The 26574-nt window shown below is 46.5% G+C and overlaps 1 protein-coding gene across 3 annotated transcripts in view; it reads left to right on the top strand.

The window, feature by feature from the left end:
* LOC142579624 (uncharacterized) overlaps nt 1-20011 on the top strand; it is a 111447-nt gene extending 91436 nt beyond the window's left edge. For all 3 annotated transcript variants that reach the window (XM_075690016.1, XM_075690017.1, XM_075690015.1), the window contains 4 exons: nt 1829-2026; nt 5450-5608; nt 5707-5844; nt 15688-20011. In XM_075690016.1, coding sequence (XP_075546131.1) covers nt 1829-2026; nt 5450-5608; nt 5707-5844; nt 15688-15843 — 651 coding nt within the window. In that variant the 3' untranslated portion in view covers nt 15844-20011. The remainder of the gene's footprint in view (nt 1-1828; nt 2027-5449; nt 5609-5706; nt 5845-15687) is intronic.
* Nucleotides 20012-26574: the final 6563 nt, after the last annotated feature.

Raw genomic sequence — 26574 nt, 5'->3', positions numbered from 1 at the left:
TTTCTGACTAAACGGCTGTGCCCGTGTGAAGTTATCTTACTGTATTTCCACTCTTTTGTACCAGTTTTATGCAAGGAAAGTTATCGAAAGTTGACAGCTGTAGCCTGCCCTCTTTTGAGCACAAACAAGTTCTGCTCCCTTGACAGGCAATACTGTAGCACCAAGAACGTGTTGTTAAAATTTGACTTGTTTGTGTGGGAATCTCAAGGCAATGCTGCCGCCCATTGCTACTTCACTCTTTTTCTTACTTGCATAGTCTTGCCTCATGGTAAGAATGAGCTTACTTGATACTCTGAAAGCATTATCTACAAATTAAGAAGGTCTTTACTGTCCCCTGTTTTATAGTAGAAGTAAAATCTTGTTAATTCGAACTCAGTGTGCAGGAAATTTATTCGAATGAAACGGAGTTCGGCCTAAAGATGCTGTACCTATGTGGTACAGCGCATAAAACAGAGCAGACATTGGGCTCGCACTGAGAAAGCCTTATATTTCCTCCATCAGCGCTCGACAAAAGCCGGAAGAAGCCTAGGTAGTGCGATAAGATCGTGTTTCGTGCGTCGTTTGCTGTGGGTGCGAGGAAAATCATGCGAGACAAGAAATTTGGTCCTTGTGGCAATCGCATTTTAAAAATGTCTGCGGGCACAGGCATATATGAAATCTCTTAATTTGAATTGACGGATAGTAATTCAAACTGCTGTTCATTCTGACAATTGCCTATGTATTTGCATAGGGAAAGTGCCACACAACCGATGTTTCAAACAAGATATCCCGCTCCCACGGTCTGCCCTTCGGAAAAATCTGAGCCAAAGCCAAAGGTTTGGTGTATCGCTAGCTACCATAATGTCGTGTGGTGCATTAATACTACAGTATTGGTTGTTTGTCTGGTTGCACTCTGTCACCAGGTGGCTGCACCGCGCAGGCCATTCATGTTTGTGCCTCATTACATCAGGTAAAATGCCCAATCCGCTTGCGTTTACCCGAATATCGGGTATGCTAAATATCTGCAGTGCTTCGCCTTTCAGGGGAAGCTGCGACCTTCTCTTCCTTCCTGCTCATCTTAAGTCGGATGGGAAAGGAAGGCGCATGCTGCATTTTACCCTCTCGTCAATTTTGCGGCACGCGACATTACGGTAGCTAGCGATGCATCGAACCTTTCCATTTGGCTCGGTTTTCTCCGAAAGGTGGCACATGGAAGTGGGAGATCTTGTTCGAAATATTCGTTGCATGGTATTTTCCCTACTCAAATACATAGGACATTATTGCCAGAATAAAAAGAGCAGTTTGAATAATCTGTCAATTTGAATTAAGAGATTTCAAGTTATCAAAATCTCATATATGCCTGTGACCAGACGTTTTCAAAATGCGGTTGCCACAAATACCAAATTTCTTGCCTACTTATGCAAACAGTCACAAATTCAGGCTTGCGCTATGCAAGCTTGTGCTGGTGCTATGCAGTGCACTCCTTTCATTGAGAGATTACCTTCTATCAGGAGTTACACACACACAACACATGTGGACATGTATGCATGCATTTCATGAACTTGCAGAACAAAGAGCAATGGAAATAAAGAGCAGAAAGCTCTTATTCTTTCAGCCTTAACTGATCATTAGTTGTCATCACATCATGTCAGAAACAGGAACACTGCACTTGGACACTGCAGGTCCATTCTCCAGAGAACATTGTTTGTTGTAGGCCTAGGTGTTCAGATGAGAAGGAGTTTGTTACTGTGTACTGTCACATTTCTCATATTGGATTTCACACTTCAGCTAATTACGTTTGCCCCCAAACGCTATTACACTGCTTGCTGCATTGGTGCTTCCTCTGCAGAATATGGGCCTTCGGGAGCTTGGAGTAGAAGACGATGACAGGCTGGCACCAAGCAGTCTTCGCATTCGACCGCCAACGCAGCTGATGAGTGATCCTGGTCGGTCTCCTGCATCCCACAGTGCTGCCAGCACAGCAGCTGCCCAGTGGAGGCACGACCCAGAAATGCTCATCAATGGCTCTTGTGAATACACTGCACATGTAAGAAGCTTTCTTCGTTAGATTGTGATATTCCTGCTGCAAAAAGAAAAATTGGAAAGTGCAAGAGAGGCAGTATGTGGATGGTTATTTCCGAAGGATCGCTTTCTGGGTTGCAGTCACTTTTGGACCATTTTGCATGACTTGAAACTGGATTTGTTGGCATCTTTGGGCAGCAGGGACTTGCAAGGTGCCGAGCGTGCAGTCTTGGCAGTGTCGGGAGGGCTCTTACCCGAACGCTGATGCGCCCATTTCAGAGTTATGAAAAATCCGCAAAAGTAATCCTAACCCCAAAAGTGATAATTTGAGAATGCCACCTGTGCATCTGGTAGTGTGCCTTGCTATTTAAACAAATGCTTATTTGAGAAAGATGTTGGGCGACTGTATTATTCAATACTAGCACCGTAAATTCACTTGGGGTTAACTGCTCATTGCACTAGGCACTCTGTTTCCTTTGGCACTTTAAGCGTCATTTTTACAGAGTTCAAATTTGTGTTCATAAGTGTTCTTGACCTGAAACTTGGCAGAATCCACACTGGTGTTTAGAGGCAGCTAGAATCAGTGATTTCTGTGGGGCTTCCAAGTGAACAACGTTACATGCATTGAGTTCGTTAGTGATACAGCTAAACTTCGGTATAACGAACTTCAATATAACGAAATTCTCAGCATAAAGAAGTAGTTCACTTTCTATAACTTGTCCATAGAACACCATGTATTTAAAACCTCAATACAACGAAGTGTTTATGCACGATTTCAATACGAGATGTCATTGCCGCCGCGAAGGAACGCCAGAACAATAAATGGAAACTTCCGCGGATGCAGCTGATCGAATATTTAAAATACAAGCAGCTGCTCGCGAACGCACCTCTTTAATCGTGCGCAGCACGACCAAGAGCGACTGTCAAAACAGAAAAGCATCATGTTCCATATAAAGTACAAGTGCGATAATATCCCATCGCGCTCCACGCCCTGTATGCTTTAGGCGCGACTGAAAGCTTGCGAGGGTGAGCTGAGAAGGATGGTGGCTGGTAAGCGCTGTCTTCCCGCGCGAGCAAGGGGAAAGAGGGGAGTCTGCTCGCGATAACGCAATCATACGCGCACGAGGAGTGGGTGGACGGGGAAGGGTGCAAGTTTCCGCGCGTCTTTTTTCTACCGCTGCCGTGTCTTCGCATGGCTGTCAGCGCGGCTGAGCGCATACGCAGCCCGCGCGCTCTGTTTGAGGTAATCTGCTGTATGTGCAAAGTGTGGGCGTGCCGAGCTGGCGTGGCGTCGAATGCGCCGTCTTCCCGCGAGTTTAGTATTGGACGCTGCTTAATCCCTATTTTCGGAGATGTGTTGACGTGGGAGGCAGACGAGGCATTCGCTCCCCGCTGCCAGCATTTTACAGCGAAGCTGTTTACCTCTAGCGCCCGTATTCATCCCCCGCATGCGTCACCAGGAAGGGCGGGTGGCATATATATATATATATATATATATATATATATATATATATATATATATTGTGTGTGTGTGTCACATAACTTGAGCCAAGAATTTAAAAATGAAAGGCGTGTCGGAAGCGAATTGAACCGAACGCATACTATTCGCATTAGCCTATAGTAACTCGGACAACTTGTTTGTTTTCCCCATAACTCACTAATTAAGTTTAATGATCCAACTGTTTAATTATTGGCTGAGGACTCCACGTATGATACGCAGATTTGTAAGCACCTTCAGAAACCACCGATCGAGTTGTTTCCTTTACGATACGTCTCACGTAGTCCTTTTTTCCGGGTTCCAAAGAAAGCCCGCGAAATATCAGAATATCAGAAAAAGCCGCGTGACGGAGCGCTTGCGCAGTGGTATCGTGCTGCTCTCAAGCGTGCGTTCGGTGAACAAGGTCGGCTTCCGTGGTATGACGGCGACAATGCGTGCTGGTGGCCGAGCGCTGCCAATGAGATAAAGAACGCCCTGCCGCTTCCTCGTCGCCAGTCTCGATGCAGCCGACCTTGTTCACCGAACGCACGCTTGAGAGCAGCACAATACCACTGCGCAAACTCTCCGTCAGGTGGATTTTTTCATATATCGCGGTATTTCTTCGCAACTCGGAAAAAATGACTACGTGAGACGTATCGTAAAGGAAACAACTCGATCGGTGGTTCCTGAAGGTGCTCTACAAATCTGCGCATCATACTTGGGGTCCTCAGCCAATAACTAAAAGGTTGGGTAACTTAACCTAATTAATTAGTGAGTTATGGGGGGAAAGTAATGTGAGTTACTATAGGCTATTGCGAATAGTATGCGTTCGCTTCAATTCGCTCCCGACGCGCCTTACATTTTTAAATTCTTGGCTAAAGTTATGTGGGACATCCTGTATAAGAAAGTGCACTTAGTGCAGCGAGTTGGCCTTCATGCGCTTTGTTTTAAATCCTGTTCGACGAATAATGAGAGGGGGAAGTAGTGTGACAACGGCGCCTGTGCACGTGGCCTGAGCTTCTGTGGGGAATTGGCACGGAGCCGTGCTCCCTCGAGCTCTGTAGGAGTCAGTTTCAACCTTTCCCTTCTTCATAAAGAACCACTTCTCTCTCTGTGCTTATAACGTCACGCGCGTCTGAGGTGCCGGCGCGGCTGCAGCAGCGGTAGCGGCAGATGCGTGGGAGGTCTGGTGACCGCGGCGGCGCTTGTGTAGGAGCAGTGTGGTGCCGTTTTTTTTAAACAAATGTATGATTTCATAATGTATGCAGCCAGTGTATGCAGCCTAAACAGCTTCGCTGGTAATCTGTCCCCATATGAATGTGGCGGCCCCTTGAATATGTTTCGTGATAGCGTCGTCCCACTGGGGCCGACGCTATCAGCTGGGGGGGGGGGGGGTTAGAGTGGAAGCGAAAGCGTGGTTGGCTTCGCTTCGTAGCACCGATGTGAAGATATCGTCGACATGGCAGGAAACCGTATCTTCGTTGCCGACTCTCAAACTCAACAAAACAAATTAAAAAAATGAAATCTACTTTCTCCAATTGCCGGATAATTTAGGAAAATTCGCGACTCCTTCCGTCTGAGAAAAATTTATCGCCGAATGTTGTTATTTGCATAAAGAATTCAATTTCAATGTACTGAAATTGCAATATAACGAAGCAAAATGCCGATTTTACCAACTTCATTATGTCGAGGTTTAACTGTAGTATAGGGAGTCGACACTGCAGTCGTCATTATTATTAAATATTTATTGAAATGTCACCTAAATATATACAAAGAAAAATTTTCATAAGGAATATGGCTTTGTATCACTAAGGCAAACCCATTATTGCTTCTGTTTATGGAAGCAAAATGGGCTACAGTTAAGCAAACTCCTAACATTATTATAGAAGTGCTCAACATATGCTTATCCCATGATTCGTATTGAACTATTGAACTAATGAGGTGTCAATGCATGCTTGCATGGCTTTGCAGTACCTTGGCTCAACACTTGTGAAGGAGCTGCAAGGAACAGAGTCGACTCGGCAATCAATCCACAAGCTCAAGACATCGACACGCAAAATGGGCAAAGTGCCCTGTGTGCTGCTGTCCGTGTCACACCGTGGAGTTAAGTTTGTCGATGCTGTAACAAAGGTGAGTGGATTCAGTGCCATGAAGAACTGTGATAATAAATCTATGCTATAACGTTGCAAGCAAACATTGATTCTTCTCTTTTGCCTTTTTTTCTTCAGCGCCCTGTGTGCGAACATGAGATTCGGAATATCCACTGTGCCTGCCAAGATGCTGAAGACTTGACTCACTTTGCCTACATTACAAAAGAGCACCAAACAAACCATCACTACTGTCACGTGTTCTGTGCTCAGACAATGGTGAGTGTTTGGCATGGCCACATCACGTTATGCCCACAGCTTAGGATCTAAAGCATGTATACTCCATTTTATTCATAGCAGACAGTGCTTTGAAAGCTAGAAAGAATTCCATTGCTCACATTGGCAACCAAAAAGTAGTGTGTTGCATATGAGAGAAATATGTAGTTATGCATCATCCAATTTGATTAGCATTACCTCATGCGTTTACGTCACAAAATATGGGAATTTTTAGACAGAAGCTGTTGCAGATCTTAATGTCTGTACTAGTAAACGGCCAATGGCCACAGCACCGTTTACACTTGCGACCAAAACATAGTATGCGTACATCACATAATAAAAGCACAGATGTGTGTAATTAATAAAATGTAATTTGAAATGCTATTACATCGAGTTGTAGCAGTAATAGTCAAGTTTCATTAATTGGACCCTGATGGGATATATGAAATGGCACCTGGTGGGTCGAATTGAACAAGAGACAAAAAAACCACCTAAACACATTATTTCATTTGGCGGTACTTGGCCGATCCTAAAGCTTTCCCGAATTGAATGTGACCCACTTTCTGTGTGTTCAAAGCAAAAAAACTAATGTAGAAATGGCATTAGAGCTCCTAAAAAATGTAAAAATCAAATTAACCACTTCACTGGTTAGTCTTGTGACGCATGCGATTTTCCAGAATGGCAAAAGAATGTGATGCGACTCGTTGCCGCTAGTTTATCATGTAAAATAACTTATCTTAGAACAAAAGTTCGTAATTGAAGTGATGATGTCTTGTTTAATGGTACAAACCCACTCTGGGACATAGGCCACCAACTGGGTGATAGCAAGAAAAAGAAACAAGGGAAAAAATAATCGTACATGAGAAAGAAACCGACAATAAGTGACATGAAATACTGTAAAGTAGTAGGCCTTGCATAAACAGGCAAATACCTAAAGTAAAGGGTCAACGTAAAGAATAAGTAAATTAAAATTTGAATATTATTATTATTATTGTAAATTTGTCTTCTTGCTACTTGAATTTTCTTATAATTTAGTGAAAGAGAAATAATTATGGAAAATGAGAAATATTAAGGTAATCTTGTGTCGCAGAGGTAATTGCAAATGGCTTGGCAAACGTTCCTGTGGCTGTATTTTAATACCAACCCTCCATTTGAGAGTAAAACAGTGCTGCGTGTATAAAGGTAGCCCTAGATTACAAAGTGGAATTTCCAAACATCGTTTTCATTGAGTAGAAAACCGCCGGCATGATAATAAAAAGCGATCGATCGATTTCGGCTCATTGCAAAGATAGCATAAAGGGGATATCACCAGATTAGATCTGTGCAAGAAAAAAATTAACACAAAGCTGCGCTCTGTGTTAATTTTGACACTTTGATTCGTTGGTTAGGAAACCTTTTTTGATTCAAAGAATAATTTATATATGCATAAAGACGGTCGATTTTTCTAATGAGCGGGTTTTTTTTTGGCCAAAGAAAACTGCCTATATCTAGCCGCGGTGATGCACACAGTTGCCGGCAGCACAGATGTCACTGGACCATTAAAAGAAGCTCGTGCTCAGAATCGGCCATTTCATTCAGATGAGTGTCTCGGCGGCCTGGTCCCCATACTGATAACTGAACTTGTGGTGCGGAGCTAGTGCATAAAATGTATTGAAAGCTGCCTAATTTGTAATCAAATAACGAAAACAGCGCGTCGTCGTTGTTATGCTGCGCGAGACGGTACGCGAATTGCCGCCGTGTGGTGGCGGTTACGATGACGCTTGCTTTGACGGTAAGCTATAAAATAAGCGTTTTCTGCAGAAGATTGGCGTGTGATCGACAAATTGTCTGCCGCAAGCCAGTTTTAAAATCTAAATAAGGAATGTTTGGGCTCAGAAATGGGCGGCGACCCTAACCGTTCGTTAGGATCGAAATTAACCGAAAAGTCCACCAGCTTTTCTACGGTCAGTTTCAGTTTCGATTCTGGAAGGGCACTGTGTCGCCATGTCATGACGCCACGACATAGTACGAGGGAGCAGGACGTTGCGTCGTTTTGACACTCGCTCCGGCTCGCTCAGTCGCCGCGTATGCTGTTGATCATTGTGATGGCCGATGTAGCAGCATGGCGGACGACCGAGCGAGCCGGAGCGGGTGTCAAAACGTCGCAATGCCCTGCTCCCTCGTCACGTCAGGAAACAGTATCCCCCTGAGAAGCGATACCGAAACTGGCTGCAGAAAATTCGTTATATTCAATTATTTCTCGCGCTCTGATGCTTGCCACTATTTTTGGTAAGGTATAGAGCTCCAGGACCTTCATTTAACGAAAAAGAAATTACTTGGAAATATCGTGTCAGTACCGCCTTAAAGGGACCCTGAAACGATTTTGACGATTTTCTACAAACGTACTGAGTCGTTAGAGTAGGTGCTTCTGATCATTAATTGACGCATCTAAGTGCTCCGCGTAAAGCGTGTAATTTATTATAAGGGTTTAAAAATGCACATCGCTGCCGATCGCAGCACACTGCGCGGCGGAACTTTAAGCCGCCGCTACCCATATGACGCAAATCACCGATATGACATCAGTGGGGGCGAGCTATCCGATTGGCTGACCAGGGCGCGTGATCGATAATTTTTCCAACATTATGGTAAATAAATGATGTTCGTAATAGTTGGAATGCTTGTTAATTTGTTTTTATAAAAAGAAAGCAACATAAAGGGGATGCACAAGAACAATTTTTCAGTACACTTAAGCACTTCCGGCACACAGCAAGTGTCTTCTGTTTGTGTTACAACGTGCTGCGTCTTTGACGAGAGCTCCGCCGTCAGTGTCGGTCTGTCTTTTCGCGAGCGCTATGATTCGACTTCGTTGCGTTGTGGACTGCAAACGTAGCGACTGGCAATATGTCAAGCTGCGACATCGTGTCCCTCTGCAAGCCAGTAGACGAGCGGACTGGCTACAGCGCATCGGATTGCCGCTATCCGATCGGCGCCAGGATTTGCGCGATTGCTGCCGTTACTTTACATCGGAAGATTACTAACGCAATAGCGTTTTACGATTCCGGTATTTGGGTAAACGCAAGCGCAAGGGGACAGGGCCTGGCCGTGTCCCCTTGCGTGTCGTTTCAAGGAATGAACAGAAGTGCAAATGTGAATGGTCTGCATGGTGCAGCCGCCTGGTGGCATAGAGTTCAACCAGACCCAGTAGCAGTAACAAACTGCGTTCTTTCCTGCTGGTGTAAATTTTTCGCAAGAGGGTAATCGTTAACACGTTGCTTTTGTGAATGTTTAAAATGTTTTACACTTGGTTAGAGCAAGTGTAAAACATTTGCTCTAACATTGGCTGGTTAAGCTCTGCGCCAACGGGTGGCTGGACCGTAGAGACCGATCAGGCAGCTCACGTACGTCTACGCTAAAGTTCCTTCATCAGCTTGAGTTTGCCTCCACTGTTCCGTCGAAACGTTAGCTAGTGTGTGGTTACCGGAATACCAGACATGTTCGGCGCTGCGACAGAATGCTCGCAACGTACGCTGCTTCGATAGCTCTCGCTTGGGGTCGACGGCCAAGCGGCTAGCGGAGAGGTTTCGCGCGGGCGGGGGCGGTCTCCAAAACAACCGGAAGTGGACGATGTGACGTCGCTTCGTGACGCAGAACCAGTCCCGACGCAGCCCCGATCGCTCGGCGAACGAGTTGAGGAGGAAAAGCATGGCTAGGGAGGAGGATAACATTTAATCGCTTGTAGCTCCATTAATACGTAACGCTTCACTCAAATGTTGGTGCGAATGTTCTAGTTAAGCTGTGCCCTACGCGTCTACAAAATTTGTCCGAACCGTTTCAGAGGCCCTTTAACACGAAATTAGTGTTGTGTGTACCACTCCATCCCTCTCAAAAAGAAAGTTCGTGGTACTGATATCACGGTAAATTTTTGTAGCTTGACACGTTACTAGGAGTTTTGGAAGAGCTCAATCTGTATTTTAAATGTGGTAGTGGTAGGCATCACGTCCCTCACGTTCGCGCCATTTTACTCGAGGAAACTCTGCCTTTCACAACAGTGACTTGTTTTGTTTTTGTGTAAGAAGTATGTAATATAGGAGTTAGCCTTATTTAATTTTGGCGTTTGTGCTTTGGGGATATTGCTGTTACTATTTGCACCTAAGTACATTCTCTCCTTTCTACATTTAAGTAGATAGCAGAAAATCCAGATGGTAAGGATATCCAGTTTTAAACGGCGCCATTCGGCGCGCATCAGCAGCTCTCGTTCCGAAAGGCGAATCGAAACTCGGCGTCGCGAAACAGGCGCTATTCTCGTCGCGAACGGTACTGGTGGTGCCCTCTGCAGGAAGTTAAGAAAACTATGAGAACTGGATCGAGAGGGGGGATCCCTGCGCCACGGCGTTCTTTTTCCCCCTTCTTTCTTTTTGATTTCCTATTTTTCTTTTTATTGGCATCTTTGGTTTTCTTTATTCTGCGGAACTTTCTTTTTTCCTTCCTTTTTTTTTATGTGTAGCCTGCTTTTTGCTGCGTGTGGGAACGAATGTTCCGGTCGTTTGCCAGCTCGTTTGGTACGAAAGGAGCTGGCCTTAGTGACGCCGCTGTGGATGGCGGTCATTGGCGTTAGAAGGGCTGCACTCCTCGATCGCTTCCTAAGATAAGAAATGCCATCTATATCTCAAAAGCCGAGGGCGTGAAGGGTTAGTTTCTTTTCTCCCCCCAGTAATTATGCCTGTGGCTGAACGTTTCATCGCGGTGCGTGTTGTACAAGCAGAGAGGAAAAAAAAGGCTAGAAACTACTGGCTGCAAATTTGTCCTATAGCATGTCGTGCATCCGATAGGTTTTCAAAGATTACATGGATCCTCTGAGACGCAGGATGATGAAATTCTGACGTACATGGCTTAACAGGCTTAACCCCGAGCATATGTTTAATTTGAGAAGTGATGTTGCGCTCCCTTCGAATAGCGGCATGCCCACCTGCATCAGATCGATGGTTGTAACGGAGGCGGAATGCTACAGCGATCCCGTTTTTGTGAGATTTAGCTGTATGCTAGAGAATCTCGCGTGGCCAAAAATAAACCGAGCACCCACTTAGGGCGTCCCGCATAACCGAGCAGCGTTAAAACATCCTCGATTATTTTTTAAACGCTACCTTAGCGGACGTCACCTTACAGTCCCACGCAGAAACTTGCACCATATAGCCTTCTGCAGCTTTATTCTACATTGGTGTGTACATATTTTATTGTAATGCATGCGCGGACAACCTTCTGTGGCATTGAAGGGAAAGCTACGCGGAGCCAGCGCGCGCACAAGAAAGATCGCTCCTGAAAAAAAAAAAAGTGCCACTTTCTCTTCCGCGTTAGTTTAAGCTGGTCAAGAGAAAACGTAAGCGCTGTATTTACAAGAGCAAAATGAGAATAGACCACTGAGTTTAAAATGCGACTTACTTCGCTGCTTTTCTCTTCCGTGTGAGAAAAATTCGAAAGCGTCTCACGTGGCCTGCTGCGCCATTCGGTATTCTTATATAGGAAAACGAAGCACTGCTGGAGTACTTGGTGTAGTGCACACGTGCTCTGTACTCGTAGCTTAATCGAGGCGCAAGAACGCCGTTGACGTGCTGTCCCGCGCTACGGCGCAGTGTCCAGCTATAGTGGACTGTACATTTTCGGTGCAGCGGAACTGCTGATTGTATAGGCTAGGGTATACCAGCGAGGAGACAGTTTCCTCCAGCCAGTCTCCTCCTCACTGGTAGAGGAGCTCCAACCAGTGGGTGGCGGCTGGAATGGCCAGTCCGCTAAGTGAACACTTAAATACGCGGCGTTCGCATCTTGATGACGGCGACAAGCAAAGAGGATCGTGTATTTATATTTAGGCGCACGTTAAAGAACACCTGGTGGTTTAAAACTAACCCAGAGACCTCAACTGCGGCATCCCTCAAACCCGCCGGGGACGTTTCGGTATGTTATGAATTCCGTGATTCAAGATCCTTCGTAGCTGATGAGCAGCTCTACCGTCAGCGTACAGCGGGTACTTTTTTACGCTAATTGATTAGGCTGTTATAGTATTAACGGTAAACGCGACTGAATAATTCTAGCGATCAAGTCTAAGCGAAAGACGTCGCCGCTAAGCCTCATCAATGCCTTGTGTCATATTGTGTCGGTGCCAGCAGCGCCCTCGCTGGCGTATCCTCGCAGCGGCTCCAGCGGAGGTGACACCACAGCTGTTTACGCCAACAGTGTGGAGCGGTGACGCTGTGCCGAAGTGTTCTGTAGCGATTTATTTGCTCGTATGTTTGCGCATAGCACGTGTCGAGTGCGCGATTTCTCTTTCAACGGGCGTAACTGTGCATTGGAGTACATTATATATACACATATACTGCTGGTTGTTTGTTAATCCGCAGGGGAGACTGCGTGAAAAACATACATTTCCATCTTTTGTAAACTGCAGCCGCGGCAGGTATAATCAGAAGGGTCGAATTTCAGCAGAAAGTATGTTTTAAACATTTGTCTGCAAGGTTCGCTATGTGATGTAGCGCAGTAAAGAGTTGCTGGTGCAGTCAGGCCTCGTTTCATTTTTTATCGCGCGTACGATCATAAATAAATCATGTATAGCCCGCACCGATATATACACTGAATCGTTCGAAATTTCAGCATAAACATGCATAGTCCGCAGACTACAGTCCGGAAAAAGGCGATACTATGGTCACAGTCACAACTTAAGATCTTGAAAGCAGAACACATGCGTTGTGCACTCCCATAAGATAGGCCGCCGAACGCGCGAATCCGACGTTTAAACATGTGTAATCCGCGCACTGAAGTCGCATCAAAGCGACATCCCCAGCGGTATAGTTATACTATATATATATACTATACTTTTATACTATAAGTTATTTTACGCTTCCATGACACTGATTGCTTTTAGGCCACTTTACAGCCATGTTACATCCCACCATCGCAACTCACAAATCAGCGCTTAACATAACATTATCAGTCATGGCGCTCTTTGGCCATACCTGGCCCTTGCGCCACTAAACAACACACATCCATCCATCCAGCGGTATAGTAACTGGACGGAACTTGCTGTTGATTTTTCGTTGCAGTCTGGGTCGCTTTCAGAACTCGATTCGGAATGCGAGAACAGCTTTTTGTCTCTGTAGAAGCCGTGGTTGTTCGTCGTTTACGTTTCACATTATTACGCAACGACACGAACTCTGCGCGCACAATGGGGCGTTCTTAATGCAGAACTCACAAATATACTCGAGGCCAGGTTTTGCTAGTTCAGACCTACGTAAGCACTAAATCGCCGCTTGTTTCGCTTTCTAATATGTTGCTGAATGGTTCATTATTCGTCAGCGAGCCTTACGGGAAAGTCTGCACTCGTATATCGTTTCCATCGATGCAGATGAATGTGTCAGGGAGTTGTGCGTGTAGGACTCCGATCTTGGCGCGCACTATCCGTAAACTACATAGACCATGGCTCTTGCTTGCAAAAATTTATGAATGTATGCACCAGCTGGTTTCCTTCTATTCATTCAATCTATATTCATGTTTTCTTCGGGTACATTTTTTCGAAGAATTCTGTGGCTCGACCCAAGCACTTTGCGGTAGGTAGGTAGGTTCCTGCAAACTGTCCGTAAGAGGCCGCTATCAGACGAGTTTCTTTTGGGTCCTTGGCCTTGGCAAACAGCGCAGCCTTGATTACAGGTGCCGCTATAACATTTCTACAAGACGCATGGGCTAGACGCAAGGCATAGAGATGCCACAACTGTATACGCACTTTCCCCTCACATGGTTCATCAGCCCTTTTCCTCCCCGTCCCTTTCCCCCAATGTAGAGTAGCACACCGTAGAGTAGCAGGCCAGAGCAAGCTATAGCTCAGGCCGACTTTCTCTCTCTCTGTCTCGCCTCCTTTGGGGCCTCTTCAATAAAAAGGAAATTCAAGTGCCCGATGGTTCATCGATGTCAATGTTACTTCGTCATTGTAGTGTAATCAGACTGTCGCCATTAAATCGTGATTATGCCGTCCTTATCAAGTCACCATAGTCAAACAGGCGCTTTCGGACCTGCATTGTCAGACCGCCGTCATAATGCCGTCGTATTCATGCCATCATCGTCACTCCAGCTTCATCATCCGACTCTGGTCGTGCCGTCGTCGTCCTAGAAGTTTTCTAATACAGCCATCGTCACGCCATTGTCATCATACACTCGTTGTCATCCCATGTCCTCGATGCCGTTGTCATGCCGTCGTAGTCATTCAGTCGTCATTCATTCGTTGTTATACCAGCGCCTTTGCGGTCGTTACATCGTGATCATTGTAACTTCGTCATCCGGCTCTCGTCAAGCCATTGTCGTCAGGCTGTCGTTTCATCATCGTTCTCATGTCGTCATCGTTATACCACCTTCGTCGATCCACTGACGTCAGTCCCTGTTCGTCATTCTATCGTAATCATGCGGCCGTCATTCAGTCGTGATTATGCGTTGTTATGCCATCCTCGTCACACAGACGCTATCATGCATCCGTTGTCGTGCCGTCGTCGTCATGCATGCTGTCGTGGTTGTGCCATCGTCCTAATTCCCGCTTCTTCATTCGGTTGTCGTACCGTCGTCGTCTCGCCATCGTCGTTGTACAGTCGTTCTTATCTCATTGTCTTCATGTTGTCGTCGCCACGTTGTCGTCGTTATGCCGTCGTCATAATTTGAGAATCGACGTCTCGTTGTCATGCCATCGTCGTTATACGTCTTTGTCGTTCAGTCGATATCATACCTTCTTCATTACATCGTCACTATGGCGGTGACAGTCGTCATATTGCCTCCATGATCATGCGCGAGCTTGGTAAGCGAGTGCCGTCGAAGTTTGTGGCATATAGCCGAAGCAAAGAAAGTCTGAGTTACCACTACATGTGTTAAATAAATGTTACTTCTGGAATATGGTGTGTCACTACATTGCTCGTCTGCTGTTCGCATTACCTTCTAAAGTCATCGTGAGATAAGTTCTGCAATATATATTCTCTGCTGCTCGCCATGCAAGTCATACTAACAGAATATATACGCACGCAATACTGACATGCTTAAATCACATGCTATCCTAAAATAGCAAGTCCTATTATGGTTGTTGAAGTATGATCATCAAAATTCATTTGCAAGAAGGCATTGTTTGACGGTTGTTGGACGAAGGTACCTGTTTGACCATTGCGAAACATGATAAAGCGTGGTGCAGCTGCTCTTCCGGAGTAACTGCTTGTCTGGGAAATGAAATCTTTCTTGTCCGCAAGAACTTTACCTAGCGAGTGGAATTATGAGCCAAAGGTAAAATTTGCGTTCTACAGTGCCGCTTAGTCGACGCCGCATTTCGATATCGTGTTTCGGTTCCAAAGCTGGAAATACTAGTTTACTTACTCGGCGTGAGCTTTCGCGACTGAGTCAACCGTGATCGGGCCCCTGACAACGGCAGCTGTGGTTTTATGGGAGGTTCAATAAAATGTTTGCTGGCCTTATAATGCTGACATGTACAGAAATAACACCAGGAAGAAAAAAAAAATGGATTTAATTAGAGGGAGCCATGATGCGCGAACACTCAGCAGGAGCAGGAGTAACCGAAATAAAATGCCGTTATTTCAGCCGGAACGTAGCAGACGACTAAGGCGAGTTCCCCAGCTGACGTCACCGGAGCGCAGTTAGCGCTGTCGCCGACGGTCGCGCACGAGGCCAGTAATGGGCAGTATTCACGATGAACGGGAATCAAATTGCCCTGCTGTTAGTTTTGAGTTGACGCGACTGCTTTAACTGCGCCGCTGTATCAGCTAACGCGTTTTTCCCGTGAATTTACGATTTTCCCTACCCGACCCCTTCCCATTTTCCCTTTTATTCGCACCTCCGCAGGAGCTGGCTACTGAGATCATTCTGACGCTGGGCCAGGCGTTCGAGGTGGCCTACCAGCTCGCCCTGCGTGGTCAGAGCGGCAACGGCACTGCAGCGTCGGGTGGACACCAGGACTCGTGCCAGCGGCTACCGCAGACCAACTCTCACCGGACATGACAGTTGTCAACGAGGTTCTGAACTGTACAGAACCTCACATCAAGCGCTGTCACACGTCATTGTTCCACTATCGCTGCACCTTAACGGCACGTTTGAGGCAGCGGTCGCGTCGTCTTGTTCCCATACCGCCGCACTTCCGGACGGCGAACAAAGCGCGGACAACCGAACAAAGGGTGAAGACGGCCTGGAGACTCTCGCTTTTCGTCTGTGTGATCGCAGCCCGCTTGTAAAAAAAGCGAAAACCGCACACAGGCGCGAGCCTTTGCTTCAATACCGTGTCTTGTGCATGCATGAAAGGAGCCCTGCTTCTTATCGGTCACGTGAGCGTGGCCGTTCCTTGCGTGGAGTGATGAACTATAACGCCGTGGTGCTTCGGAGAGCCAGTGACAACTCGGTGGGCATATAGAGCAGCCCCTCGCCGCAACCGCGGACTTGCGTGTCGGATTTGTGTTTCGACTGCCATGGCGTCAGGACACGACGGACGGGCAAAAAACAAAATGGAATGTCAGCGGTAGTGTGAAGATTTAGTGATCGGTTTTGTTCCTAGGCGCTGGTAAGGGAGGAGTGATGTCATGTTTTAGCGCCGTCCGACCTGTGCGCATTGTTGGGAGTTTTTGTTGGGAGCATTGTTGGGAGCATTGTCGGAACCACTTCTGCGTGACTGGCGAGAGTGGCGCTGCGGCTGCCCTCGATGCGGGTTTGCCACCGCGGCGTGCCATCTTGGAAGCGGCAGCGCCTGTTTGTGGACCACGTCATGCTTTCGATTCGAAGTGTGGGGCTGGGCGGCCCCGAGATAACGAGAACTGCACGGCAGCTTTGCCCGAGTCGTGACATCTGGCCACGTGGCGACGACGAATTCCGGCTACGTGAAACTTGCGGGGCTTCGCCTGAGAAATCATCTACCGTTTGTTTTAGATATAACTGGAATGCTCGAGGCAGTCACCTTACCGGGACGGGATGATTGCGAGTCGCGGTCCAATGGTGGTGGCGATGACTGACTGCACAAAACAGCTGCTGGAACGCAGTGGCTCATGCCAAGGGACCTGTCAGCTTTACCGATAGTACTACAGCTCGTGTGGTCTGTAGAACACTCCCCGTTGTAACTATAGGGGGTAAGCGATTGGGGGAAGGGGGGGGGGGGGCAAGGAAAGACCGCGACGCCGGATCGATACAGGCACAGCCGACATCGTCACTGCTCGCGATACTCGGGAGCCGACCGAAAAAATGTCATCGCTCCGCTGTCATTTTCCCTGTCGCATTAATTTCGCGAAGCGCATAATAGGGTTTGTCTCCCCGATTTACTTAGGCCTCGTTATGTCCAAAATATTCCACAGGTGTCTTGGCCTCTCTGGCTTCTTTACGATAAGATTTACCGCTTTCGCGACCGTATTTCTTCAGCCTTTAATTTATGTGAAGCTGGTGAACTACTGGTTGCACTTTTGTTCGACAGGCTGCATCCTTGAAGACATTTAGTCCGGTCTTTCGTTCGCCCCCCTCCCCCCCTCTCCTTCTCCCCTGTACTCAGGAGTGCTTTCTCGGACCACCAGAAGTTTTTACATCCCTGGAAAATTTGCGTTTGCATTTTATGACGTAGCACACCAACGTAGGTGTCTGCCGCGACCAGATGTAGCACGCGGTGCCGCACCATGCGTGCGATTGGCGGTCGGCCCAAATCCAGCTCGTAGTTCGCTAAATGAATGCGGTCTCTGATGAGCAGCGTCGCGCCATATGTTTATACGTGAAAGCGCTTACGTAGGTAATATATCAGAGCTTGAAGCGTGGCGCTCTGCTGTTTCGTGCTTAAACGAATCTGTGATGTATTTTTTCTAAAGCCGGTTGTGTATGCGAAGCGCAAGTGGTCGATGGTGTCCCCCTTTCCGATCGTCCGGAACCTCCTTTCCTCGTATTTTTTTTTTTTAATCTTCAGAGATTAGTGCACTTGCGCTGACGTTGTTGCAGGCAACCCACGCTCAAGTATATGGTGCCACGTTGTCCCCCTAGCGAAGGTGCGCTGCACTAACCGGTCGCTTTGTAGAGGCGCCTGCAACACCGTTTGGTGGGGGTTGTGTCGTGTATACCGTTAAGTTTTACGTATTAAGTCTCGCTAGTTCCGCGTGCAGTCGGTGCGAGTCAACCGCGCACTGGTTGCATCATAAGTGTACGAAGGCCGTACATAGAGCGTAGACACTTGCTCCGCCACACACCGAGTGATCACTGCCGCGATATACTTGGCCGCTTCGGGCAAAAAATGAAGCTGAGATACAGGATGCATTAATAAGTACGGGCAATCATCATCGATGTTAAAGCTTTGAAGCTGGAAAATCTAAGTCATCATGCAATTAGTAGTCTTAAGCTTTGCACTTGCATCTGAAGGGCGAAGCTTGTAGATCTGGTTAGACGCCGCGGTACCACGTGATCTTCATTACTGGTTGTTCACCAGCGGCAGTGATGCATGGGCCTACTAATACGGAGTGCAGCGGTGGTTAAGCGCTGTATTAATATCGCTGCGAGCTTTCTTTTTTTCTTTCCCGCGCTAGACGTCCTTGCGTATTTAGTATACGTCAAGGCCGACTTGTGCAGTCCCCCTTAAAGAGACATTGAGAACTGGTGCTCGCAAGAACAGTGCCAAGTTGCAGCTATACGACGACGCCGCTTTTCTTTCCCACTCGCTGGAAGAGCGCAGGTTTTTATGTATACAAGGCGAGATGCCCCGGCCACCTCGACGGCCGTGTTGGCTTACGCAAACTAGAGGCGCGCGACGTTCCAGCTAGGTTTTCGATGTTGCGAAATAACTTCGTGAACTTTGTACGCGAGCCATTTTACTTGTTCGCGAGAGAGACGGGGAAACTGCGAGACTGCGTAAGTGATAAGCCGCATTTTTGTACGGCGCAGAGCTCGTTTCTCCGAACTGCTTTCTGACTTGCAGCGTGACAGCGCATTGCATGTCGAAACGATCAATCTTGCCGAAGCAGTCAAGGCCGGCTTCGATAGAACTCCGCGCTTGTGATGATATATGCGTTTATACGGTGCAGGGGTCAGGTATGGCCAAAGAAGGCGAAGTCCTCCCGCTTTTCTAACGCGGTGAGCGGTCGGGTGAGCTGATTGTCTGTATGGAAAGTTTGTATATTAACTATGGTTGGTTTCTCACTAGGCACTGCATCAGTTTGATCAGTGGTATATCGGAGCGTGAACTGATGAACGTAAGTCGGCCGCAACACCCGGGTAATTTTCGCATCATCGCGTCGCTTATTCGCGCCGATCATCCCCCATGTCCTCGGTTGTTCGACCAACGGGAAGTTTTCTTGGATAAGCCGTTCTGGCGAAATTTACTTTCTGCCGCGCTAGGCAATTTCCGAAGTTATCCGCACGAACACGTGGTAGAAGCCATCGTTGATTTCTACATTTTCGCCGATGTCCTGTCCGAGAGCGGCAACGAACAAGCGAAAGCTTGCCGAAAGTACTTGTATAGCGTGGCTCATGTAATCGTGTTGTGTAGCTAATTTTAGGTGTACAGCTTGCAACGGTCGCACGAGATCAGATTTCTGTACGGTTTTTTTTTTTTTTTCTGGCCAACAACTGTCAGCAGAGTTTGAAGTTTCGAAGGATGTTTTGAGAACATTTTTTTCTTATTTTGAATTGCAAGTGTACTAGATAGCCGCGCCAGTTTTATACCGGCGATGAACAAACGACGTAGGGTTGTTCTCTATTACGAATGGACCGCCCCCTTTTGCGGGCTTTGTATATTTCTTCGGGCTGGGTTTGGGCCGTTGTTTCTGCACGTGGCATTTCGCTTTCAAGCCCTGTGTGCGACACTCGATGTGAAAAAAAGTTTGTACGCAAGGACCTTAAGTGCGGCGTTCATAGAAATATCTGCGGCCACCCCTAGTCAGCCCTTGGCGCCCGGCGTTAATTCATTTTTTTCCTCCCATGTTTTTAAAGACAAGGCGACGGGGTCGCTACTCGACGTGTACGATATTCTACTTATACATATTATACACATACATACATATATAAATAAATATATATATATACATTATACATATTAAGATATACTTGCACGCGCTGCAAAGTGACTGGCGCGTTATGTGATGTATAGAGTCATTTTTTTTTTTTAAGACTTGTATACTGTAAGAATAAAGTGACACGTGATTCGTGAAGTTGGACTGCTGAGCTGTGTACGTGTGCTTCTTCCGTCTCGCACTTAAAAAGAAAAAAGTTAGGTGCTTACGTGCACTTGCTGATTTTCACTGTCAGAACAAAGTATATATAGAACAAATATATATATAGAAGGATAGCTTCCTTTAAGCATGATTTGTTTATGAACTTACATTCATTGACACTTGTTAAAGGCGCTGTGAAAAAAGCCCCACTAGCTCAGTTCCGACTTTTGATGAAACATTTGCTGAGATATTTTTCACGCATTTAGCCAGAAAAGACTCTTATGATCATTACAAATGAATTCACCGTTAAGAAAAGAAGGAATCACCTTCATTTTCTTGAATTCTGCATTAAAGCTTCAGCACCGGCACCAAGTGTGACGTCAGCTATGTTTTTTTTTTTAAATAATTCTTTTCATATTTGGGCCGTACCATGGCAAGAAAGAACGGGATCCGCGCTAAGTTAAGCCTTCTGTTCCTTTCGAATGGAACGTATACTCTGTGAAACATATACCTACATCCGAGAAGCCGCTGTACATCGCTCAAAAATCCGTGAAGTAAACGTGAGCCGGTGCACCAACTGCTGGACGGGCGTCGTACACCCGGCGTTCACTTTGCATCTGTCAGGGCCTACCAAGCATTTCAAGGTAAGTGTGTGTGTGTGTGTGTGTGTGTGTGTGTGTCTCATCGTAGAAAGGTAATTTACTAAGACGGCCCATTTCAATGGCGTTCTTGGCCGTCCCTTTACGTGTAGAACTCGCAGAGTTCTGGAACGACTGCTCGGTGGTGATTGTGTGGAGAGCGGTATAGGGTGTACCTGTTCGCCGCCGTGACACAGCTCTCTGCTGCCGAGCAGGATGCTGTGGCCTGCGCCTACGTCCTGTCCGTATATACGTATACCGCCGCTTGCATCTTGTGCGACACATTCTTCGGCAACAACGCGTGGCAATGTTTTTTTGTGTGTTGCACACTGTTTTCGCGGAACAACCAGTATGCGCACGAATGATTACGTTGCTTGTGCGGCGCCAGTAATGTGCCAGGTAGTCGGTCGTCGCGATAATATGCCCCTGCGTACGCTGCTTAAACTGAGCGCCACGAAATCCCGCCGCAAAGGCTACGGCGGTATTCAGATGGTGATGCGCTTATACTTGCTAACTGAAACTGTCTACAAAGAGAGAAAGAAAAAGACCCGTCGATCGGACATGGTTGAGTCGAGACGTTAATGTCGCGACACACTTATTTCCCACGGACGCATGGCTTCTGGTCAACGTCTATAGTTTTAAACAATGGGTTTTCGGTTAACGTCATGGACGTCCTTGGCAGTCAAAGTAAACCAGGAGCCTCTCGCTGTTGCACCTTTAACAGGCAACGCCTGTAGTGGTCGACCATGAAACGAGGTGGTTGAGTCAGCCAATGCAACCAGACAAGTCTTGAAGGCTGTATACCGAACAGTCCCCGTCACTTACACTGCCGTTTATAGTTTCGCTTGTGCAAGTTCTATACTCTGCACGTCAGAGCTTTCAAACTGACGTCATTGTAAGGTGCCCTTTCGCTCGGCATTGGACGCGCACCGGCCTTCTGTAACCGATCGGCTCGGTGTATGCTTGTGTCATAGCTGACTTCAAGAGTGGCCGCATTGTTTGCACCATTTGCTTGGCTGGCAGTTGCCCGTCGGCTTTCTCTCGTATACGGTTTCGAAGGTTGGCTGCTTCGCGGTGGTGCGGAAACCGGAGTCGAAAAGGCCAAAACAGGGATAGGGGAACGCAGCGCAAATTTCCTCATTTCGTCACCCCCACCTAGTTTTCTGCCGTCCTCGACTGCGCTTCCCTTCTCTTGGCAACCATTGCGTAACTCTAATGGTCTATACGGTTATCTACCTTGCGCATTACGTGGCTTGCCCAGCTGCATCTTTTTCGATAGAATGTCGGATGTTCCCGTTTGCTCCCTGATGAACGCCGCACTCTTCCCGTCTCTTACTGTTATGCCTGACATTTTTGGTTCCAGCGCCCTTTGCGCTGTCTTTGTTCTCTAGCTTCTTTGTTAACCTCCAAGTTTCTGCCCCATATGTTAGCGCCGGTAGAATGCAATGATTTTACACTTTTCTTTTCAAAGACAGTGGTACGATATGCCAGTCAGGATTTGGTAATGCTTGCTGTATATGCACGCCAACCCATTTTTTATTCTTCTGTAAGTTTCCGTCTCATGATTAAATCTCACGAGTAATTGATCTAGACAAACGTACTCCTTCACAGACTCTGGAGGCTGACTGGAGATCATGAATTCTTGTTTCCTTGCTACGCTATTTAACATTACCTTTGTCTTCCGCATATTGATCTTCAACCCCACTCTTGCACGTTCTCGGTTAAGGCCCTCAATCGTATGTTGCAGTTAATATCCAGTGTTGCTGAACAGGACAATGTCATCTGCGAACATAAACTTGCTGAGGTATTCGCCGTTGATACTCACTCCTAAGCCTATATTCTGTAATATATTCAGTAATAAATACTTTAATTAGCGTAATTATGTTAATTATTCAATTTGATTTCTTGTAGCAGTAACGGCCACCTCATCGAGTAAATTTGGCTCAAGGATTAAATTGTGCTATCTGCCGCAGGCAATTTTTCTTTAAATTTGGCGCAGCTAAGAAGGGAGAGAGAGAGAGAGAGAGAGAACGCCCTTTATATGCCCCGCTTGAGTTGGTTTATTGCTTTTGTTCCATGTGCACGCTAACATGGGGGAACTTTGTACAGCTTACTATCGAGCTATGCGACAAAATAAAAACGTAAGCACAGCCCAAAGCCGAGAACAGCGCAGAGGTACGCAATAGACGAACACGAGCAGTGCACAGTCTTGTTTCTTTTTTTCCTTTTTCGTTTACGCTTTGTAACATTTCACTAACTCAATTGTTTCTTTTCGTCTCTGCGCAACGTCTTCTTTTGGCCGTAATGCGCGCACCACATGGTGCATGCATAATCTGCAGTGAGCTATAAATACGAGAGGCCGAACTAAACGATTCGTGGCTGAACTGTGTCTTTCTGTCTTCCCGTCGTGCCGACTGGTGCTTATTGCAACCGGAAGCCTGAGAGACTATGCGTGTGGTGTTGTGTCTGTTTTAGAGCGAGTAGCTATCGTTGGGATCTCTCGCCCCTTTTTCGTGGTCGGTGGTAGTCGGGACTTATTCCGCCGCCGAAATAAAGGCGTCCGTGAAAAGGGCGCCTGCTCCGCGCATGTCCACTTGCAGGGCGCATTCTTCACTGAACGCTAATATAACACAGCTCTTTGAGACGCATGCATTTGCTGTCGCACGAGAGCTTTGAGCACGGCCGGTCTCGTGTACGCGCTGCTTCACTGCAGCGCGTCTCTTCTGTGTCGGTTATGGCTTGGAGTTGCCTTCACGAATACCTACTCAGCACTGATTGGAATGACTGATAGTCCTGCGCATGTGATGTTTGCGGATGCGAGGAGAACATTGACCACTTATTGTGCCATTGTCCTGAAATTCAAGCACAAAGACAATGTTTGTCCAACACATTGAGAAAATTAGATGATCGTCCTCTGAGTGAACGGACAATTCTAGAGCGCTGTCCCGACCGATCATCAGCTCAGAAGGCAGTGAAGGCACTTTTGCGTTTTCTCAGAACTTCTGGTTTGCGCGAGCGGCTTTAACTCAAGTGCTGTCCGTCCACGTATCTACATCTCTCTCCCTTCTCTCTCTCTTCCCCTTCTCCCATTCCCCAACGTAGGGTAGCCAACCAGACTATTGACTGGTTAACATCCCTGCCTTCCTGTATTCTCTCTCTCTCTCTCTCCTTCACTGCAGCCGTGCTTTGGGGCGACGAAAGGCTTGGATGCCGTGGCGGAACGCTTGGGAAGGACGGCCCTTCCACTCTCCCTCTGTGGTGGCCGAGGGAGAGGAGGGCGGCGGTCGCTTAGCACGGGGGTGCTCGAGCCGCTGGCACACATGACGAATCGGCTTGTTTGTATGTAGCCACCTAATACTATGCAGCTACAGGTGGGCCGGTTAACAGCCCTGTTCTCTGAGGATTTACGCAACGAACAACAAGCGCTGTACTTTAACACCTTCCTCTAAAAAATAGCCCTTTCAGGCGCGTCATTCCTTTCATAAAGCGAAGAACCTTCTAGAAGCGTTCGGCTATTCCCTTACGTTGACAATAATCGTCCATGGTTTCTGCTCAATTAGGATGGGAAGTTAAACTTGTGCGGTTTATTTACGGCCCTTACAAAAATAATAAAAGAAAGTGTGAAGCAAATGTTCGAAAACGTCACGCTGTCGTTATCAGCTGTTTCTTATATGTCACGAGAGAACCCTATATACGCCACAGCAGGTTTACATTTGACGGAAATGGGGTGCTTGTTATGTGTGATACGTGGCGAAAGCTTAACGTTTTTGGGTTACGAGCGTTGCAAATAGTTACTGAACCCTCGTTCTTTTCTTTTTGTATTTGGATGCGTTATATATTAGCGGTTCGTATATACGTTTCCGCGTTGTCCTTTGTTGACTAAGCAAGACACCTGGTTCGTATCTGGAACAACAAAAAAAGAACTTAATTATGGCGTTTCACGTGCCAGAACCACGATCTCATTATGAGACATGCCGTTGTGGGTGACTCCGGATTAATTTGGATCACCCGGGCTTCTTTAAAGTGCACCTAAATCTACAAGTACAAGGATGTTTTTCCATTTATTCCCCATGGAAATGCGGCCGCCGTGATCGGGGTTTGATCCAGCGACCTCGTGCTTAGAAGCGCAGCACGAAAGTCACTAAGCAACCATAGCGGGTACTGTGGAAGAAGTAAACGTCAGGTTATGGGGGATCTGTAGGAAATCTCCAAAGTATGTGGGTCAATTGCGGCATTTTCAATAACTTACGTATCCCAACGTTCCGGGACCTTTAAGCGCATCTTACGAACGGCGCAAAGTTTGGCCCGTTACCCTGAGGGAACTTACAAGCGCCACCGAGATCATACACACGGTAAAACTGTATGCGAAGTCAAATATGTGCTGATCACATATAGTCTTCGTGTATATATATATATATATATATATATATATATATATATATATATATATATATATATTTATATATATATATATATATGATAAAAGCCGGAGAGCATTGAAGCACCTCGCACTACACTAGAGTTACTGTATATATGCTAGACCTTTGGTTACATACACTACATGAAATCTACACTACACCACCGCGCAAATCCATCTTTCGAGCAGCTGTGCGCTGTTCTGTTCTTAGCCACTGACGTCATGTTCTCCCCCTGCTTGGCTCACGCATAACTGATACTGTGATATATTGCTATTTGCTTAATTTGTTCGTAAATGTCATAATCTACTTCTCTGCAGGATGACATATCTCGCAACACTGTGGGGAAAATAATAATTTGAATTCGACATCGCATTCTTCCATCACTAACACTCCGGCTTCGCCGCATTTTGATGTGCAATGCAGTGAAAACAGATGGCGTAGTAACATTGGGGCTTAAGTGTGTAATAAAATCTTGTTCAAGACAAAAGTTACACTGTTTCAGTTATACTTTCTCACATAATTTTCACTGTGTCTTGCGATTAAAAGCTCACTGTATTTCTTTTTTTCTTTTTGTGAAGATGTTAACACGAGGCGCTTTGGTACGGACTTCTGAACGCAATATAGGCTATGCAACTTTGATGTACTTTTCTTTAACTAGATTTATAGAAAACGAACTCAGATCACTGTAACCTTCAAACGTGAGTGACGCCCGCACCATTAATGCATGACCTATGAATATTTTGACGTTCTTTTACGGTAACTTGTAATCTTCAGAACGTTGTTCTAGCTATTCCATCGCTAATATCATTCGAAGTACCTGAGTGGTGCGTGTAAGTTGTGATACGAAAATGTGAAAGTAAGCAATTTAAAAAAAAAGGGGGGGGGGGAGGGGATAACACTGTGTATGCACTACTGTGAATGCGCTGGGGGGAGCAATAATACATGCTATAGAGCCAACTATAGAGCCATGTAATTAGTGCCGGAAACAGGAATCGAGTAGATCGGAAACAGTGGAGTAATGGTGGAGTTTAAAAAGACAAATGAAACACTTTATTCTTGAAAAGGCCGGGTAGTATTCTGCCAGGCACTCTTGATAAAGATAGGTGCTTGCGCTAGTCCGCTACTCAGAAAAAGGTGCCCGAGGTGCTTGGGAAGTTGTAAAGATTAGCCGCTTCAAAATTGTCGTCGCACATCGGAGGTGTGTGGGCGGCAAACGCTCAGGACCTCGCGGTGTCTTCGGTGGTTCAGCTTTCTAGGATGTAAGTATAGGGCCGCCGATAAGTGGTACTTACGGCAGGCTTGTTGGGATTGGCTTTTTTACCACCTTTCCACTATCCGGCAAGTATAAGAAAACCTATTGTGATCGGTGCTTTCAACTAAAGTGTATATAGGCAGTTACTTAATACATTCTAGGCGAACCCACCATAATAGTATGTTTTGTACTTCAGCTCTTGCCGGCGACGACGGTGTGGTCGCGTACGATTATTTCCTCTAGGCAATGTTGCATTAAGTGGT

This window comes from Dermacentor variabilis, chromosome 4 (assembly GCF_050947875.1).
Source record: "Dermacentor variabilis isolate Ectoservices chromosome 4, ASM5094787v1, whole genome shotgun sequence".
Taxonomy (NCBI): Eukaryota; Metazoa; Arthropoda; class Arachnida; order Ixodida; family Ixodidae; genus Dermacentor; species Dermacentor variabilis.
Note: the sequence above shows the minus strand (reverse complement) of the source record. Positions and strands in the feature narration are given on the sequence as shown.